General features: G+C 31.3%; 1 protein-coding gene across 3 annotated transcripts; it reads left to right on the forward strand.

The window, feature by feature from the left end:
• Positions 1-8,027: 8,027 nt before the first annotated feature.
• Positions 8,028-13,434, forward strand: LOC137831512 (cold-responsive protein kinase 1-like). 3 transcript variants are annotated; one of them, XM_068639224.1, is made up of 7 exons: positions 8,028-8,235; positions 9,141-9,295; positions 9,643-9,758; positions 9,874-10,084; positions 10,235-10,472; positions 11,192-11,342; positions 12,714-13,434. In XM_068639224.1, exons 2-7 carry the CDS (start codon positions 9,223-9,225, stop codon positions 13,104-13,106), a joined length of 1,182 nt encoding a protein of 393 aa, XP_068495325.1. In that variant the 5' UTR covers positions 8,028-8,235; positions 9,141-9,222; the 3' UTR covers positions 13,107-13,434. The 3 variants fall into 3 exon arrangements, with proteins under 3 accessions (XP_068495325.1, XP_068495339.1, XP_068495334.1); XM_068639238.1 differs by having other exon boundaries at positions 8,095-8,235; positions 9,249-9,295; positions 9,841-10,084; XM_068639233.1 differs by lacking the exon at positions 8,028-8,235 and having other exon boundaries at positions 9,233-9,295; positions 9,841-10,084.
• The last annotated feature ends 16 nt before the right edge of the window (positions 13,435-13,450 follow it).

Here is a 13,450-nt window from a genome sequence, read left to right on the forward strand (position 1 = left end):
GTGAAAATAATTAATTAACACATCCATAATCAGTAAAAAAGAAAGTGTTAACTGTTTTCAAATTCAACTAACAAAAATTTTATATCAATCTTTTATAGAACTATTACAATCACAAAAGCAATTCAAATTTTGATATTTTAAGAAATTTTCATATTCTCAAATTGTGCTTACAAGATTTGAGATTCCATGTATTGTTGTACAGAAAAAGAACCTTGTATGCTTCAGTTGTGATTATTTTGGTAAACTCTTTCTTTATCTCCCATAATAATAAGTAATGTAGTGATCTTGTTAAGAAATTTAGCATGAATTTCTCCAAAGAAGTTGCAACACCAATGGTGACAAGTGGTAATGTGCCTTCACAAGGATGGGCCTCGATCGATATGGTCAAAGGTGTCGAACCTCGTGTTATTATAGTAATACAAATGGTTTAACATGTTTGATTATGGATTAATCTCATACTTAATTATTTGTTAGTTTCCAACATGTATTCGATAAGCTTCCTAGATCTCTTCAACCGTGCAAGTCTTAGACCATGTCAATCTTGTATCTGTATATAGTTTCAATTATGCACATCTTTCATTTTTCAATGTATATGGTCAGTGTTTTCGTGTAGTCGATGCACATCTTTCACTTTTCATTGGCTTTCTTTACCGTAATTGCACTTGTCAGACAAGTAGTATACCAAGCTTCTCGAATGAATTTGACGTTGATAAACTTATCAACCTCCTCTTTCGCTGTGTTCTTCTTTTCTTCTTCTAATTTTCTTTTTTTTTTTGACATTGGTCGTGCTTCCTTGTAATTGAGAGTTTGTGTATGATAAATCTCGGGATTCACACCCAACATATCTGATATCATCCATGCAAATAAACCGACATTGTCTTTTAGGACTTTAGATAGCATCTCAGCCTCAGACTTGGTTAAAGAGGTTCTTAACCTAGTGTTTTGTCTTTCATTCTTGAGCCACAATAGGGTGGTGTCTTCGTCGATCTCTACTGAGAGACCATTATTTAATCTTGGGTCGAAATCATTCATGGCTACCATATTGTCCCTTTTTGGTCATGGCCATTCATGGTTTAGAGATGGAGGTGTGATCCTTAAATTGGTGGCATAACATTCTCTTGTTATCCTTTGGTTCATGACATGGACCGTGATGATGTCACTTGACGCAGAGGGAAATTTATTGCTAGTTAAGGTGTTGTTATGATCGCCCCTAAATTTTTTAGAGATGATCTCCCTAAGAGAGTGTTATCCAAGGTGTTAGTGTTGACAATTAGATAACGAATCTTGATAGTTTTGCTTCATAGACCACCTTCATCAAACTTTGTATACAAGTCAATGTAACATGTTGTATCTACCTTTTCTCACGAGAACCCTACAATCTTATCATAAGAGTGCATATCCTTTTTTGAGGATTTGTAGCTTCTGGAACATCTTCTAATAGAGGATGTCCACCGAGCTTCCCTGATCGACTAGGGTTTTCATAACTGCAATTTTTTCTATTTATATCGTGATGACCATTGGGTCATCCAGCATAGGGTCTATGGCCTTCAAATCGACATCAATGAAGGTAACGGGCGACATTCACTTTCAGGGGGCATGATGCCACAACATTTAATGATTGTACTATCCAGAGATGTCGTTTTCTTGTGGAAGTCGACGCTTCTCCCTAGCAAACTCCTGCGATGGTGTTAATGACACCTCATAGATGTGTTTTTCGGTCCCTCTCTTTCTGTGTTAACTGGGAACATTGGTTCAACCTATGTTGTTCTTTGTCATCTTGTGCAAAATCGCTTTAATGGTTATGTTCGTCATGACTCGGGAGAGTGCATTTTCCCTTCGCCTAGGCAAGTGACCAACTATCTGATATCTGAAATCCTTCACAAACTTTTGTAGGTGGCCTGCCTATATTAATTTCTTGATCTTGTATTTTAAGGCCAAGCACTCCTCGGTGGCATGACCAAAATTCCATGATACCTATAGGGTTTGTTGGTGTCAACATTTGGTAGGGTGGGTACTTTCTTGGGAGTTGGGATAAGTTCGACACTAAAGACATCTTCAAGGATTCCAATTCGGTATGCATTCACGGGGGATTACAAATAGAATCTTGGTCCCCGATGTTCTCTTTGCCTCACAACATGATGATTTCGACCTGATCTCTCCTTTTTTTTGTGCTTTTTCTTAAGTATCATCTCATTCATTACTTTACTTATGAAGTCGTACAACTCTTCTAGTTGCAAGAATTTCGCGACTCATTGTCATAGTTCGTCTAGGCCAACCACTATTTTTTTTGCACAGGCTATCTATGAAAGGTCTCAATCTCAAGGTTGTGACTATATGGTGCATGACTACTTCGGGGTTATGGTTGCAGATGTTCAAAGATACCTTCCCAAAAAATTTGTAAAATGTCTTAATGACTCTCCCTTTTTCTCTTGAATATTTTCTAGGGCAATGAACGTCAAGTGATGTGATTAGATGGTCGCAATGTGTTCCAAACTTGGCTACAAACATGTTGAAACAGTCAATCAAGAAGGGTGGAAGCCTAGTGAACTAACTCAATGTCACCCTTTAAAGATGTGAAAAACAAGCGACATAGGCAAGCTAATTTGGATCTCATAGAAATTTGAATTCGTAGTTCCATCATATTGGTCAATTGTTAGGCCTTTCCAACTAGGTGGGAGCATGGCATCCATTATGCCATCTACAAAGAGAAGTGGTGAAGTGCCTCCTACAACACTTAATAGTGCAAGTAAGAGTATCATACTATCTAATTAATAAATAATAGTTATTTATATCTATTATTAATAACTTTAATTTAAATATTCTAAAGAATTGCTTGACCCAGGAGAGTCTCTCTACAATAATGTAGCCTCTCTAAAGACCAAGGGCCCTAATATCACAGTCATTCACATGCTCTTCTTAAGCCATCGTGATCCACTTAAAATAAATGATAATTAAAGAATTATTTAAAATTTATGAAAATGAAATTATTTTAAAATTTATAATTTACTATACAATTTTATTTTTTTTAAATACTAAGTGGAACTAACCAAGAAAGCAAGTTGCAGACGTAAAGAAATGAATATTGAGTGTTACATCATCAAGATGACATAATATATATTTGAGAAAAGTCAATGATAGGGTTTCTGATGGCTTCAAGAAGTTTGGTTGCAACTTCACAACTCAAACTATTATCATAAATAAAAACAACTACTTATTATTGAAGCCATCAATTCTTGTAGGTATGCTTCTAATTCTAATATTTTATCAATAAATTTACATTTAAGTTATTATACTTTATTGTTAAAATTTATTTTACATCAATAGATTATAGCACCCAAAAATAATACAGAATAGTACACACATAATATATATATAGTAAATTTTTTATTAATATAATATAATTTTATTTTTTAATAATAAAATGAATATTTTTTTAAAAATGATTAAAATAATAAGTAACGTTAAGATAATATGATTTTAATTAAAATTTGATTATATTGTGTGGTGTTGAGACGATTTCAATTGGTGCCATCTTAATTCATATCATTTTGATATTTTGTCATATTTTATCTATTTTTTAATTTTTTTTAAAAAATATCTATTTTAATAATTAAAATATAGAATTACACCAAAATTAGTGAGAAATATCTTCACGTTTCATAAAGTTATACTTCTACAAATAAAAAAATTATCAGATAGATAATTAATGTAAAAATATTTTGGAATGTTAGTTTATTTCTTTTAGAGTTTCGAAGAACAACTAGATTCAGACAAAAGTATTTTTAGTGCTAAACATGTTATAATGAATAATAAGCAACCTCAAGATCTTAAAATTATGTTGTGGGTTTTTTTATTTATAATAACTTAACTTTCGTATTTAGATTTTCATAATTATATTTTTAACAGTATAAAGTTAATCTTCAAACTGCATTATTATAATAAAAAAAATTAAATATTTAAACGATGTAAATGGATTTACGCTCAAACAAAAGATAGTAATAAATATAATATAAAATATACTGGTGAAAGTTGTACGACCTATCACATGTATCAGTCTCTATTATTGGGTCGACCAATGTCATGAACTATATCAATGGGCCGATCAACACCTCAAATCCAGTTACGCTTAAACATAGTCAATAAAGCTAATTCACGATTAAGAACTAGGTAATGCATCCTTAATCGCGGTTCAACTCCCTAACATGGTCCAATAAGGAAAGTCCACTAAAGGTAATATAAATAGCACACATTTCAAGGTCCAGGTACGTCATCATCTACCGTGCTCTGACAACCGAGTGTCGAACACCTTTATTGACTTGAGCATCAGATTGCCTTCTGCAGGTACCATCCGAGTCTGTATTACGACGACAAGTAAGGAGAAGAAAGAAGCTAGCAAAGAATGAAATTGAAGTGCACTACGACCAACCGACGAAGATAAAGAAAAATCTTCTCAATAATTCTCTAGAGCCAGCCCGGTTCTCGAATACATAAAAATGTAAAAAGTGAGTAAAAGGTCAACAGAAAATTGAAAAATCTAATATTATATTAATTTTGTTTTTGTAAGACACTAATTTTTCACCACGGCTTGTGTTAATTGGAATATCAATTTAGTGTCATGGATTTTATATAAAAGAATCTAATGAAGCATCACATCACATCACATCTTCATCTAGTCATTTTATTTTCTAAATTTCTAAATATTGTTCCAAAATTGAAAACTATCAATATTTTCAAATAACTAAATTTACTCAAATTTATCAAGTTAAAAAGTAGTCTAGTTAATTTTAATTAACAAAAGTATAATTAATTTGGTTAAGAGTGAACTATATTTAATTATAATACTCATTATTTAAAGAATAATTTTTTATCAATAATAATTTTGATAATTTTTAAAATATACAGATTACATAAAGGGTTTTTATCATGATGGGTTATTTTTTATGCTTTTTACCAAAATGGGGTCTATTTTAAAAAAATTACAAATTTAGGCAAGTCGTATCAATTCGGCACGACTTCATATGCACAAATCGTCCCAATTAGACACGACTCTGCGATGTCATACTGAAGTCGTGCCAACTTGGCACGATTTATGCTCTGGTCATACTGAAGTCGTGCCAACTTGACACGACTTCTACCGCGTCATATTTTTTTAAATTTTATTTTTTATATATTAGGTAATAAGTTATGTAATGTTAAAAATTAATTTGATACATAATTTTCTAAGAGCGTTAGTTTTAAGGAACACAAAATTGGATAATCGTGTATGGATCATGTTTGGATAATAAGCTTATTCAAACTTTGAGCCATTAACTCCTAAGGACATTGTCGCCTGACATGGTTTCCCACTAGCCAAAAAGTATATTTTGATATTTAATGTCTCATGTGGGCAAATTTTTTGATATTTTAATATTTAATGGCACCGGACATGATCCATACACGATTATCCAATTTTTTGTTCCTTAAAACTAACACTCTTAGAAGTTACGTATCAAATTAATTTTTAACATTACATAACTTACTACCCAATATATAAACAATAATTTTTTTTTAAAAAAATGACGTGGCAGAAGTTGTGCCAAGTTGGCACGACTTCAGTATGATAGGGCAGAAGTCGTGCCAAGTTGGCACAATTTCAGTATGACATGGCAGAGTCGTGTCAAATTGAAACAATTTGTGCATATGAAGTCGTACCAAATTGACACGACTTGCCTAAATTTGTAATTTTTTTTAAACGAACCCCATTTTTGGTAAAAAGAAAAAAAATAATCCATTATGGTCAAAAACCCTTACATAAATCATGATTTTTTAAAAGGGTACAATTTAGTATTTGAAATGTAGAAAATGTTAAATTTTTATATTGATGACCAATTTATGGTATATATGTGAGGATAAACTTCACTTTAAATAAATAATTTTATTAAGATGAATTAGACTTAAACTCAAATTTTTAGTTTATTTTGGACAAAACTATAAGCTACTATCTCATATATTAATAAAATTAAAAACATTAAATAATTAAACTATTAATATATTTATAATTTATTTATATTTTAAAAGAATACAACTATTCATTTCTTACATAAACAATAAAAGGTATTTTTATTTAAACAATGATATCTCAAGATCGGAAGCTCCAAAGAAACTAAAATGTTAGATCAAGATAAACCAAAAGAAATTAAATGTTTTTATAATGACCAACAAAATAACAAATTCCATTTATCGTTTTTAATATTTATATTTTTTTAATTATTTTTAGTTTCAAAAATACTGTTGATGCCATTTTATTCTACTGTTCAAAACGTTCTTTAAAATACTTTCTGGACTAAAATAGTAAAATAAAACTTTTCTAAAAAAGTTTAAAATAATTTTTTTTATTAATTAAATTTAAATCCATATTTAAGCCTTTTTGTTATAATCTCTTCCTTCAAGTTGTTGATATTTTGATTATAAAAAATTGTTGATGTTGAATATTGACCACGTGCACATGAAGCCTGCAGCGATCATCTCACCTAACGAAAGTATGTGGCACAAGCAAGTTGAAAAATAATTAAACATTTTTGTTGATAAAATATTCACGCACTTAAAAAATTAAATCAATTACTGTAATTAAATAATTATTAAATTATACACAATAAGGAAGGTGACTCTGGGAAAGAGTACAACTGAAAAGTACAAACTCTTATGTGATTTCTTTTTTAAATTATAATACTATTGAAAAGTTCAAAACAAAGGAAAAAATTCTAGAAAACAGATATCAAATTAAAACAGATATAATTACCTCATGTAATATAAATTTAATTTTACAAATAAAGAACATATTTAAGTTTTGAATTGAAGTGAAATCGTATATAAATATAAATATATATAAAGGGATGTCACAATTGATCTGCGACTGTGCAACCCTGCTTGCATAAGAAAAATCTTTTATAAAAGCTACATGCATAATAATTTTGTTTTAATGTTTCATATGTTTACATTACTCAACCATTTAAGTTAAATAAAGATAAGATTAACATCTAAATTAAATAAATAAATATGTCAAAAATAAATCTTTCATAAGGAAATATAAAAAGAAACTATTGTCTAACATACTAAAAATCCATAAAAACTTTTTGATTAATCATCATCTTCTTGTCTTACTTTCGAAACATTTTTATTGTTGTTCAATTTCAATAATATTAAAATCTAGTTGATTTTTGTTGTTGTGAGTTAAGCGGGTTAAACACTGTATTGGCATACGGGAACAAGCCCCCCAGTCGAGGTCTAAGGGGAGTGGATCCCCTAGTTGAGGGGCGAAGGAACCTCTTCGACCTCACGGTGGACGCCATTGTTCCGACCTTAAGTCAATATAAACTGCCCTTAACCTCCATTCTTAAACGATGTGGGACTGTATTAGCATACTGGAACACTTATATAATATTTCAGTCAATATAGTCTAATATAATCCCTCAATATAGTCTCCAGTAGTCTCACACTACTCAAGACAATCTTTTAAAGATAAAACTGTAACAAAATATCTACTTTTAAAATCGACAATATCTCTCAAATTTAAGATCAGAACAGAAAAATTCACTTTTCTTAAACCTAGCCAACTTCGACAAACATTTGCATTATAAACATATATCATAGAACGAGTATAATGACATATTCTAGCTTTCATATTCACAACTTTCATATAATAGTAATTCACGTGACAACTGAACTGTACAAAAATAAAATTTAGATTAAATTATTACCAGTATACTTTATACCTTTTTAATATACTCTCAACATTTCTATTTCTATGTACGATAAGTCAAAGTTTGCAACTTGACCGTTGGGAAACTAGTCTTTACAGCAATATATATATATATATATATATAGTTGTAATAAAATAATAAAGTATATTTAAATTTTTTAACTAATATTCAGAAGACAGTAGTTATGACTTGACTTATTTTTCAGAATTATCAAAGGTTAGTAGTTTGTTAATTTATTTAGAAAGTCAATTAATTGCATTGATAGAAGCGATTTCACATTCCAAACGCGGTCCCTTCACACTACGCGGCAAGATGTATTAATAAGCTGCACAGAGAATAGAAACCCACAACACCACATCATCGTAATAATCTCAGACACTGTTCCTTGTTGACCAAACCCAACCAACCCATTAACTCTCACCCTTTCTTCTCATCTCTCAGAAAAATCTTCTCTTTTTGGTTTCAATTTTTGTTCTTGTTTTCACTACTTTCCAAGGTTCGTTTCTGCCATGTAATGCACTTTTAGTTTCTCGTTATCCTTCTGTTATGGGTGTTCCTGTGGATAATCTTTTGCTTCATTTAATTTTTTACTTGTTCTCTAAATTTATGATTGGGCTCTTGATTCTCTCTCTTATAGTTTATTTTAGTTCCCGAGGAAGCCAAGTTCACATTTTTATTCACAATGCTCTTTGAGATTTGAAAAACAAGCACAAAATGAAGCACGAAATGCTCAAACTTGTAGTTTAGAGCAAGAGAACTGTATGAAAATTAGGATATAGGTGAAAAAAATGGTTTTCATTTAAGATTATGCTTTTCCGACATATGGAAATTCTGAATTCAGTGGTTGAGATACAGATAATTAGTTTAGTTAAGAATAGATGTGGAGAAGGGGGTTTTGGGTCAATTTTGGAGAAATAGTCATCTTTTCAGGAACCCTCTTGGAAGGCAGCAAAAGAAGAATGATTTTGGGGACTATAGATGCATCCTTAGTTTGTTTTAGCTATATGGCTCTGGGAACTGTCAAATATACTTGTTTTTTTGTCACCTGCGTCTTTCATAAAATTTTCAAACATGTTTTGCTTGAAAAGAAAGTATTTGTAATCAGTGAAAATCTGACTACTTGAACTGCAATATGATGCTGATGTTTGTGCATTTAATTTAGTTTAATAGAACTGATGATATCTTTGGAATATTGAAAAAAATGTTGGAGCCTTGACCATGATATTAGTTATTACTTTTTTACTTTTTTGTATGTTTCATCTGATATAGTAATTAGCAATCTGTGAATGTAGTTTGTTTGCTTTCATGTTTTAAGATCTGAAGTTTTAGCATTATGGTTATCATTATATTGGACTTCCACTTTATTATTCTAAGACAGACACTTCTATGTGGTTCTTCCAGGTGACCTTTTAAGTGGTTTAATTCAAAGATATTTATTCCATTTCATATTATTGGCCGTGTTCGAATACTTCATCCTCTAGTCATGACTTGCTTCCCATTCTCATTTAGTAGGAAAGTGCCTTCTGCACCAAAACTCGATCCAGATATTGATGAAGGTAATTTAACAATAATATTAGATTAATATGGGAACTGATAATATATTTTTATTTCACTTAGTTTCCGAACAATAGACTTCTCAAATTCACATTTGTTTCCTGATAACTGTTATGTTATAAATGACATTCAAAATTTGAATTATGCTATAAATGATATGTAAAACTAGCATTAAAAGTAATTATTCTTGGTCATTCAAATTCCTGCTTACTGAAAATAAAACTGATGGTTTTGAGTTTAATCTTTAACATAATCTAAGAATATTGTTGTAGAATCAATATACCTATGAAAAAATGCATAAAAAATCTAGTTAGAGTGCTTGATTTTGACTGAATATGTTTGTGAACAGAATTCTCAGGCATTCAAAATGTAAGAATCTTTACCTTCAAAGAACTAAAAGTTGCGTCTGACAATTTCAGTCAGTCCAATAAAATTGGGCAGGGTGGCTTTGGTTCTGTTTATAAGGTAATTTAGTAGCTTTTGAATATTGGTTGCATCATCGTATCCATTTGATTGATCATTATTTTTCTCTTCCTTTCCTTATCAGTGAAAACTTAACAATATTATGGTGGATGATCAGGGATTACTAAAAGATGGGAAACTAGCTGCTATAAAAGTTCTTTCAGAAGAATCAACTCAAGGGGTGAAAGAATTTATGACAGAGATTAATGTCATCTCAGAAATAGAGCATGAAAATTTGGTTAAGCTATATGGTTGTTGTGTGGAAGGGAAACACCGAATATTAGTCTACAATTTTCTTGAGAACAATAGCCTTGCGCAAACCATTTTAGGTAAATGCTTTGAAATTTTGTGGTAAAGTTTTCTGAGAAAATTTGAGAACAGAAATTCTATTGTGTCATTTAGAATATCATGGAGTTGTTATATTAATTTATTTTCCTTACCTATGCTTTCTGAATAAGTTATTTTCTCTTCAATTGCAGGTTCAGGTCACAATAACAATATTTTTGATTGGAAAACAAGATCTAGGATTTGCATTGGGATTGCACGTGGGCTCTCCTATCTACATGAAGAAGTAAAACCACATATTGTTCATAGGGATATAAAAGCAAGCAATATTCTCCTTGACAAAGACCTTACACCTAAGATTTCAGATTTTGGTCTTGCAAAGCTTATTCCATCATACATGACTCATGTCAGCACTCGTGTGGCAGGAACAATGTGAGTATTTTAATAAACATCCTGTGCATAAATTGGAAACTTTTACTTTCCTTTTCCTTCCCAAAAGTAAGACTTCATCTCTGTTGAATGGTCAGAAGAATTATATAGCATAATACTGAAAAATTTGAGAATGTTAGAATGTAATTGACTTTATTGATTCTGTTCAATATTTATATGAATTCATTTTGTTGTAAATTGGTGACTTTGAATTTTATGTTCAACTTACTTTAGATTATCTGTTAGTATTTTTCTTTAATCTTGACAAGGGATTCCTTTGGTTGAGCCTTTGCTCTGCAAGAGTTTTAGTCCATTAAATGCAGCACACACGAAATCTTGCTTGTTGTAAATTCATCATCAACCACTACACAACTGAGATCATTGAAGTGCTTGATAGAGATCAGGGATTCTTTTATTGAAATATACATAAATTGGTTGATAAATTTGTTGGAGCAATTCTCTTCCTCTTGAGTTGGAAATCCCACTTTGACTAGAGATATGGTTGAATAATACTTACTATATTGAAGTTTACTTTCTAAGATAGTGTCAGAATTTATCAGAATCTATCACAGCAAAATTGGTTGGACCTAGAGATTAATTGTATATTATGTCCCGTGTATTCATTCATAAACTTTCACTTCTCACATGATAAAGAGGAAAGCTTCTCTTCTCCTGTTACTGTTATTGACTTCCTTTACTTAATGCTGCATCTTTTATTTCAGAGGTTATTTGGCACCAGAGTATGCATTAAGGGGGCACCTGACACGTAAAGCAGATATTTACAGCTTTGGTGTACTCCTTGTGGAGATAGTGAGTGGAAGATGTCACACTAATACACGATTACCGATAGGAGAGCAGTTTCTCTTAGAAACGGTATGTCATTTCTATTTTCTTAGTTGTTTATTCACTGCCAAGTATGTGATAACATAACCTTTTATTGAAAGCTTCAAGTTGTATGGAAAATGTTGGAAAGCTTTAATTGTGTCTTCTATGGGGGTTGCCTTATTTGCAACCTCATCAGTGATGGCTAGTTCATACTACACTATCTTGTGTCTAACAAACTCAATTTTTGTGGATTTTAACTACCTTTCACCTGTGAAATTGGTCCTGCATGTATAGAAACTGTACAGAAGATGGTGAGTTTAAACAACAGAATGATTGTAAACCTTGATCAATAAATATGGAGCCTCTTCTGAGTTATTTTTTCTTTTCAGTTAACAAATTTTTCACGAGCTAAAATTAGCTTATGCAAATAAAAATTTAGAGAAGCTAGATGGAAAGCTTCTACAAATTAGCTTATAGAGAAGCTAAGTTTAATTTTTCTTATTTTTCTCCCCAAGAAGTGCTTATGAAGAAACTCATCCAAATAGGTCCAAGTTCTAGTCTCCACTAATTTTTTTGTTATAGAACTTCACTTTCTCTTCTTTCTACTTTAGTTTTCCATCCAAGCTCCATTCAATTGTGATTGATTAAGAAGTTATAAACCCCACCTTAAGGTGTACCTGATTGGAAGCCTCAACATTCAAATTTCTTTTGTTCCTTCAGCATGAAAAAACATTGAAATTTTAGAGTTATGCTTTAAATAGGGAACATTGAACCAGAAGTTGTGAGAGTCTACCTCTAGACTAAAATTATATTTGGTAAACCCATCTGACAGTTCTGATACTACTATCAAAAGACTGTATCATATCTGAAAGAATATTTGTTGTTTGAATTATCACATCTTCATATAATGTGAAATTTTTTAAAGTTGTTAATTTGTCTTTAAATAAATTTAAACTAAAGTGTCCTTTTCAATAATGATGGTCAAGAAAGGGATAAAATGCCCTAAATGAATTATATTCTTTTTTCACTTTAGGATTTTAGATAGACAAATTAGATTCATTTTCTTATATTTGACTAAACTTGTTTACATAAATCCTGATTGTGAATTTATATAATTCATATTGATGAAATAATATATAGATTCGTGTCTTCGTGTCTTACATTTTGAAGATTACACATGTTGAAGTGTCCGGGTCCGCATTGTGTAGTGCTGTATTGTTTAGTGTTTGTGCTACAAGTACTCATATTCTATGACATTAAGATAGTTTTCTACCAGCTCTTAATTTGAGCTTCTTGTTGGGTTCTCTCAAAAAATCTTAAGACAATAGGTTTACAAGTTTTTTCTTGTATATTGTTCATTTCATTCATTTCTACATAATGTGGGACTCTAACTTACACTTGATTAACATTTCTGTCCAGACATGGAAACTTTATCAGCAAAGGGAACTGGTAGGGCTTGTAGATGCATCCCTAGACGGGTATTTCGATGCCGAGGAGGCCTGTACATTTCTGAAAGTTGGACTTCTCTGCACTCAGGACACATCCAAACTCCGGCCACCAATGTCTTCTGTGGTGAAGATGCTCACTGGAGAAATGGACATTGATGAAAGTAAGATAACAAAACCAGGCTTGATTTCAGATTTCATGGACCTGAAAATCAGAGGAGACAAAAAAGATGTTGATAATGATACCAAGGGTTCATCTTCCTACAATGCATCCTCTGCTTCAGATAGCCAGGGTAACACCATGTCATATGCTGCAAGTGCAAGTACAACTGCAACCTTCTCTGTTAAATATGATCCAAGCTTGTAAACATTATTTGTCCATGGTTGCCACTTTGATTCCAAATTATTTCATTTTTCTGAGGTCTCCCTTTCCCTTGTAAATTTGCTGCGGGTGCCATAAATTTGTGTGTTAATATTTTCTTCTGTTCGTGACTAGGAAGTTTTGCCCAATGTACACTATTTTGTAAATATGAAGAACTTTGTTGTTCAGAAACCATGCAGGTATATAAGGGTTCAGAAACCATGCAGGTATATAAGGGTTCAGAAAATTACAAAATACTTGATTTCATGGTTTCATCCTCAAAAATATTTTGTTTCAATATAATCCTCAATATTAATATTCTGTCCTAATAAAATTGTAATTCTTTTTTA

Source organism: Phaseolus vulgaris, chromosome 11 (assembly GCF_000499845.2).
Source record: "Phaseolus vulgaris cultivar G19833 chromosome 11, P. vulgaris v2.0, whole genome shotgun sequence".
Classification (NCBI taxonomy): Eukaryota; Viridiplantae; Streptophyta; class Magnoliopsida; order Fabales; family Fabaceae; genus Phaseolus; species Phaseolus vulgaris.

Excerpts from the sequence above, each read along its gene's own strand:
- LOC137831512 (XM_068639224.1), top strand. The coding sequence starts at position 9,223 with ATGACTTGCTTCCCATTCTCATTTAGTAGGAAAGTGCCTTCTGCACCA. Across the intron at positions 9,296-9,642 it reads CGATCCAGATATTGATGAAG|AATTCTCAGGCATTCAAAAT; the intron begins GTAATTTAACAA and ends GTTTGTGAACAG. Across the intron at positions 10,473-11,191 it reads ACTCGTGTGGCAGGAACAAT|AGGTTATTTGGCACCAGAGT; the intron begins GTGAGTATTTTA and ends CTTTTATTTCAG.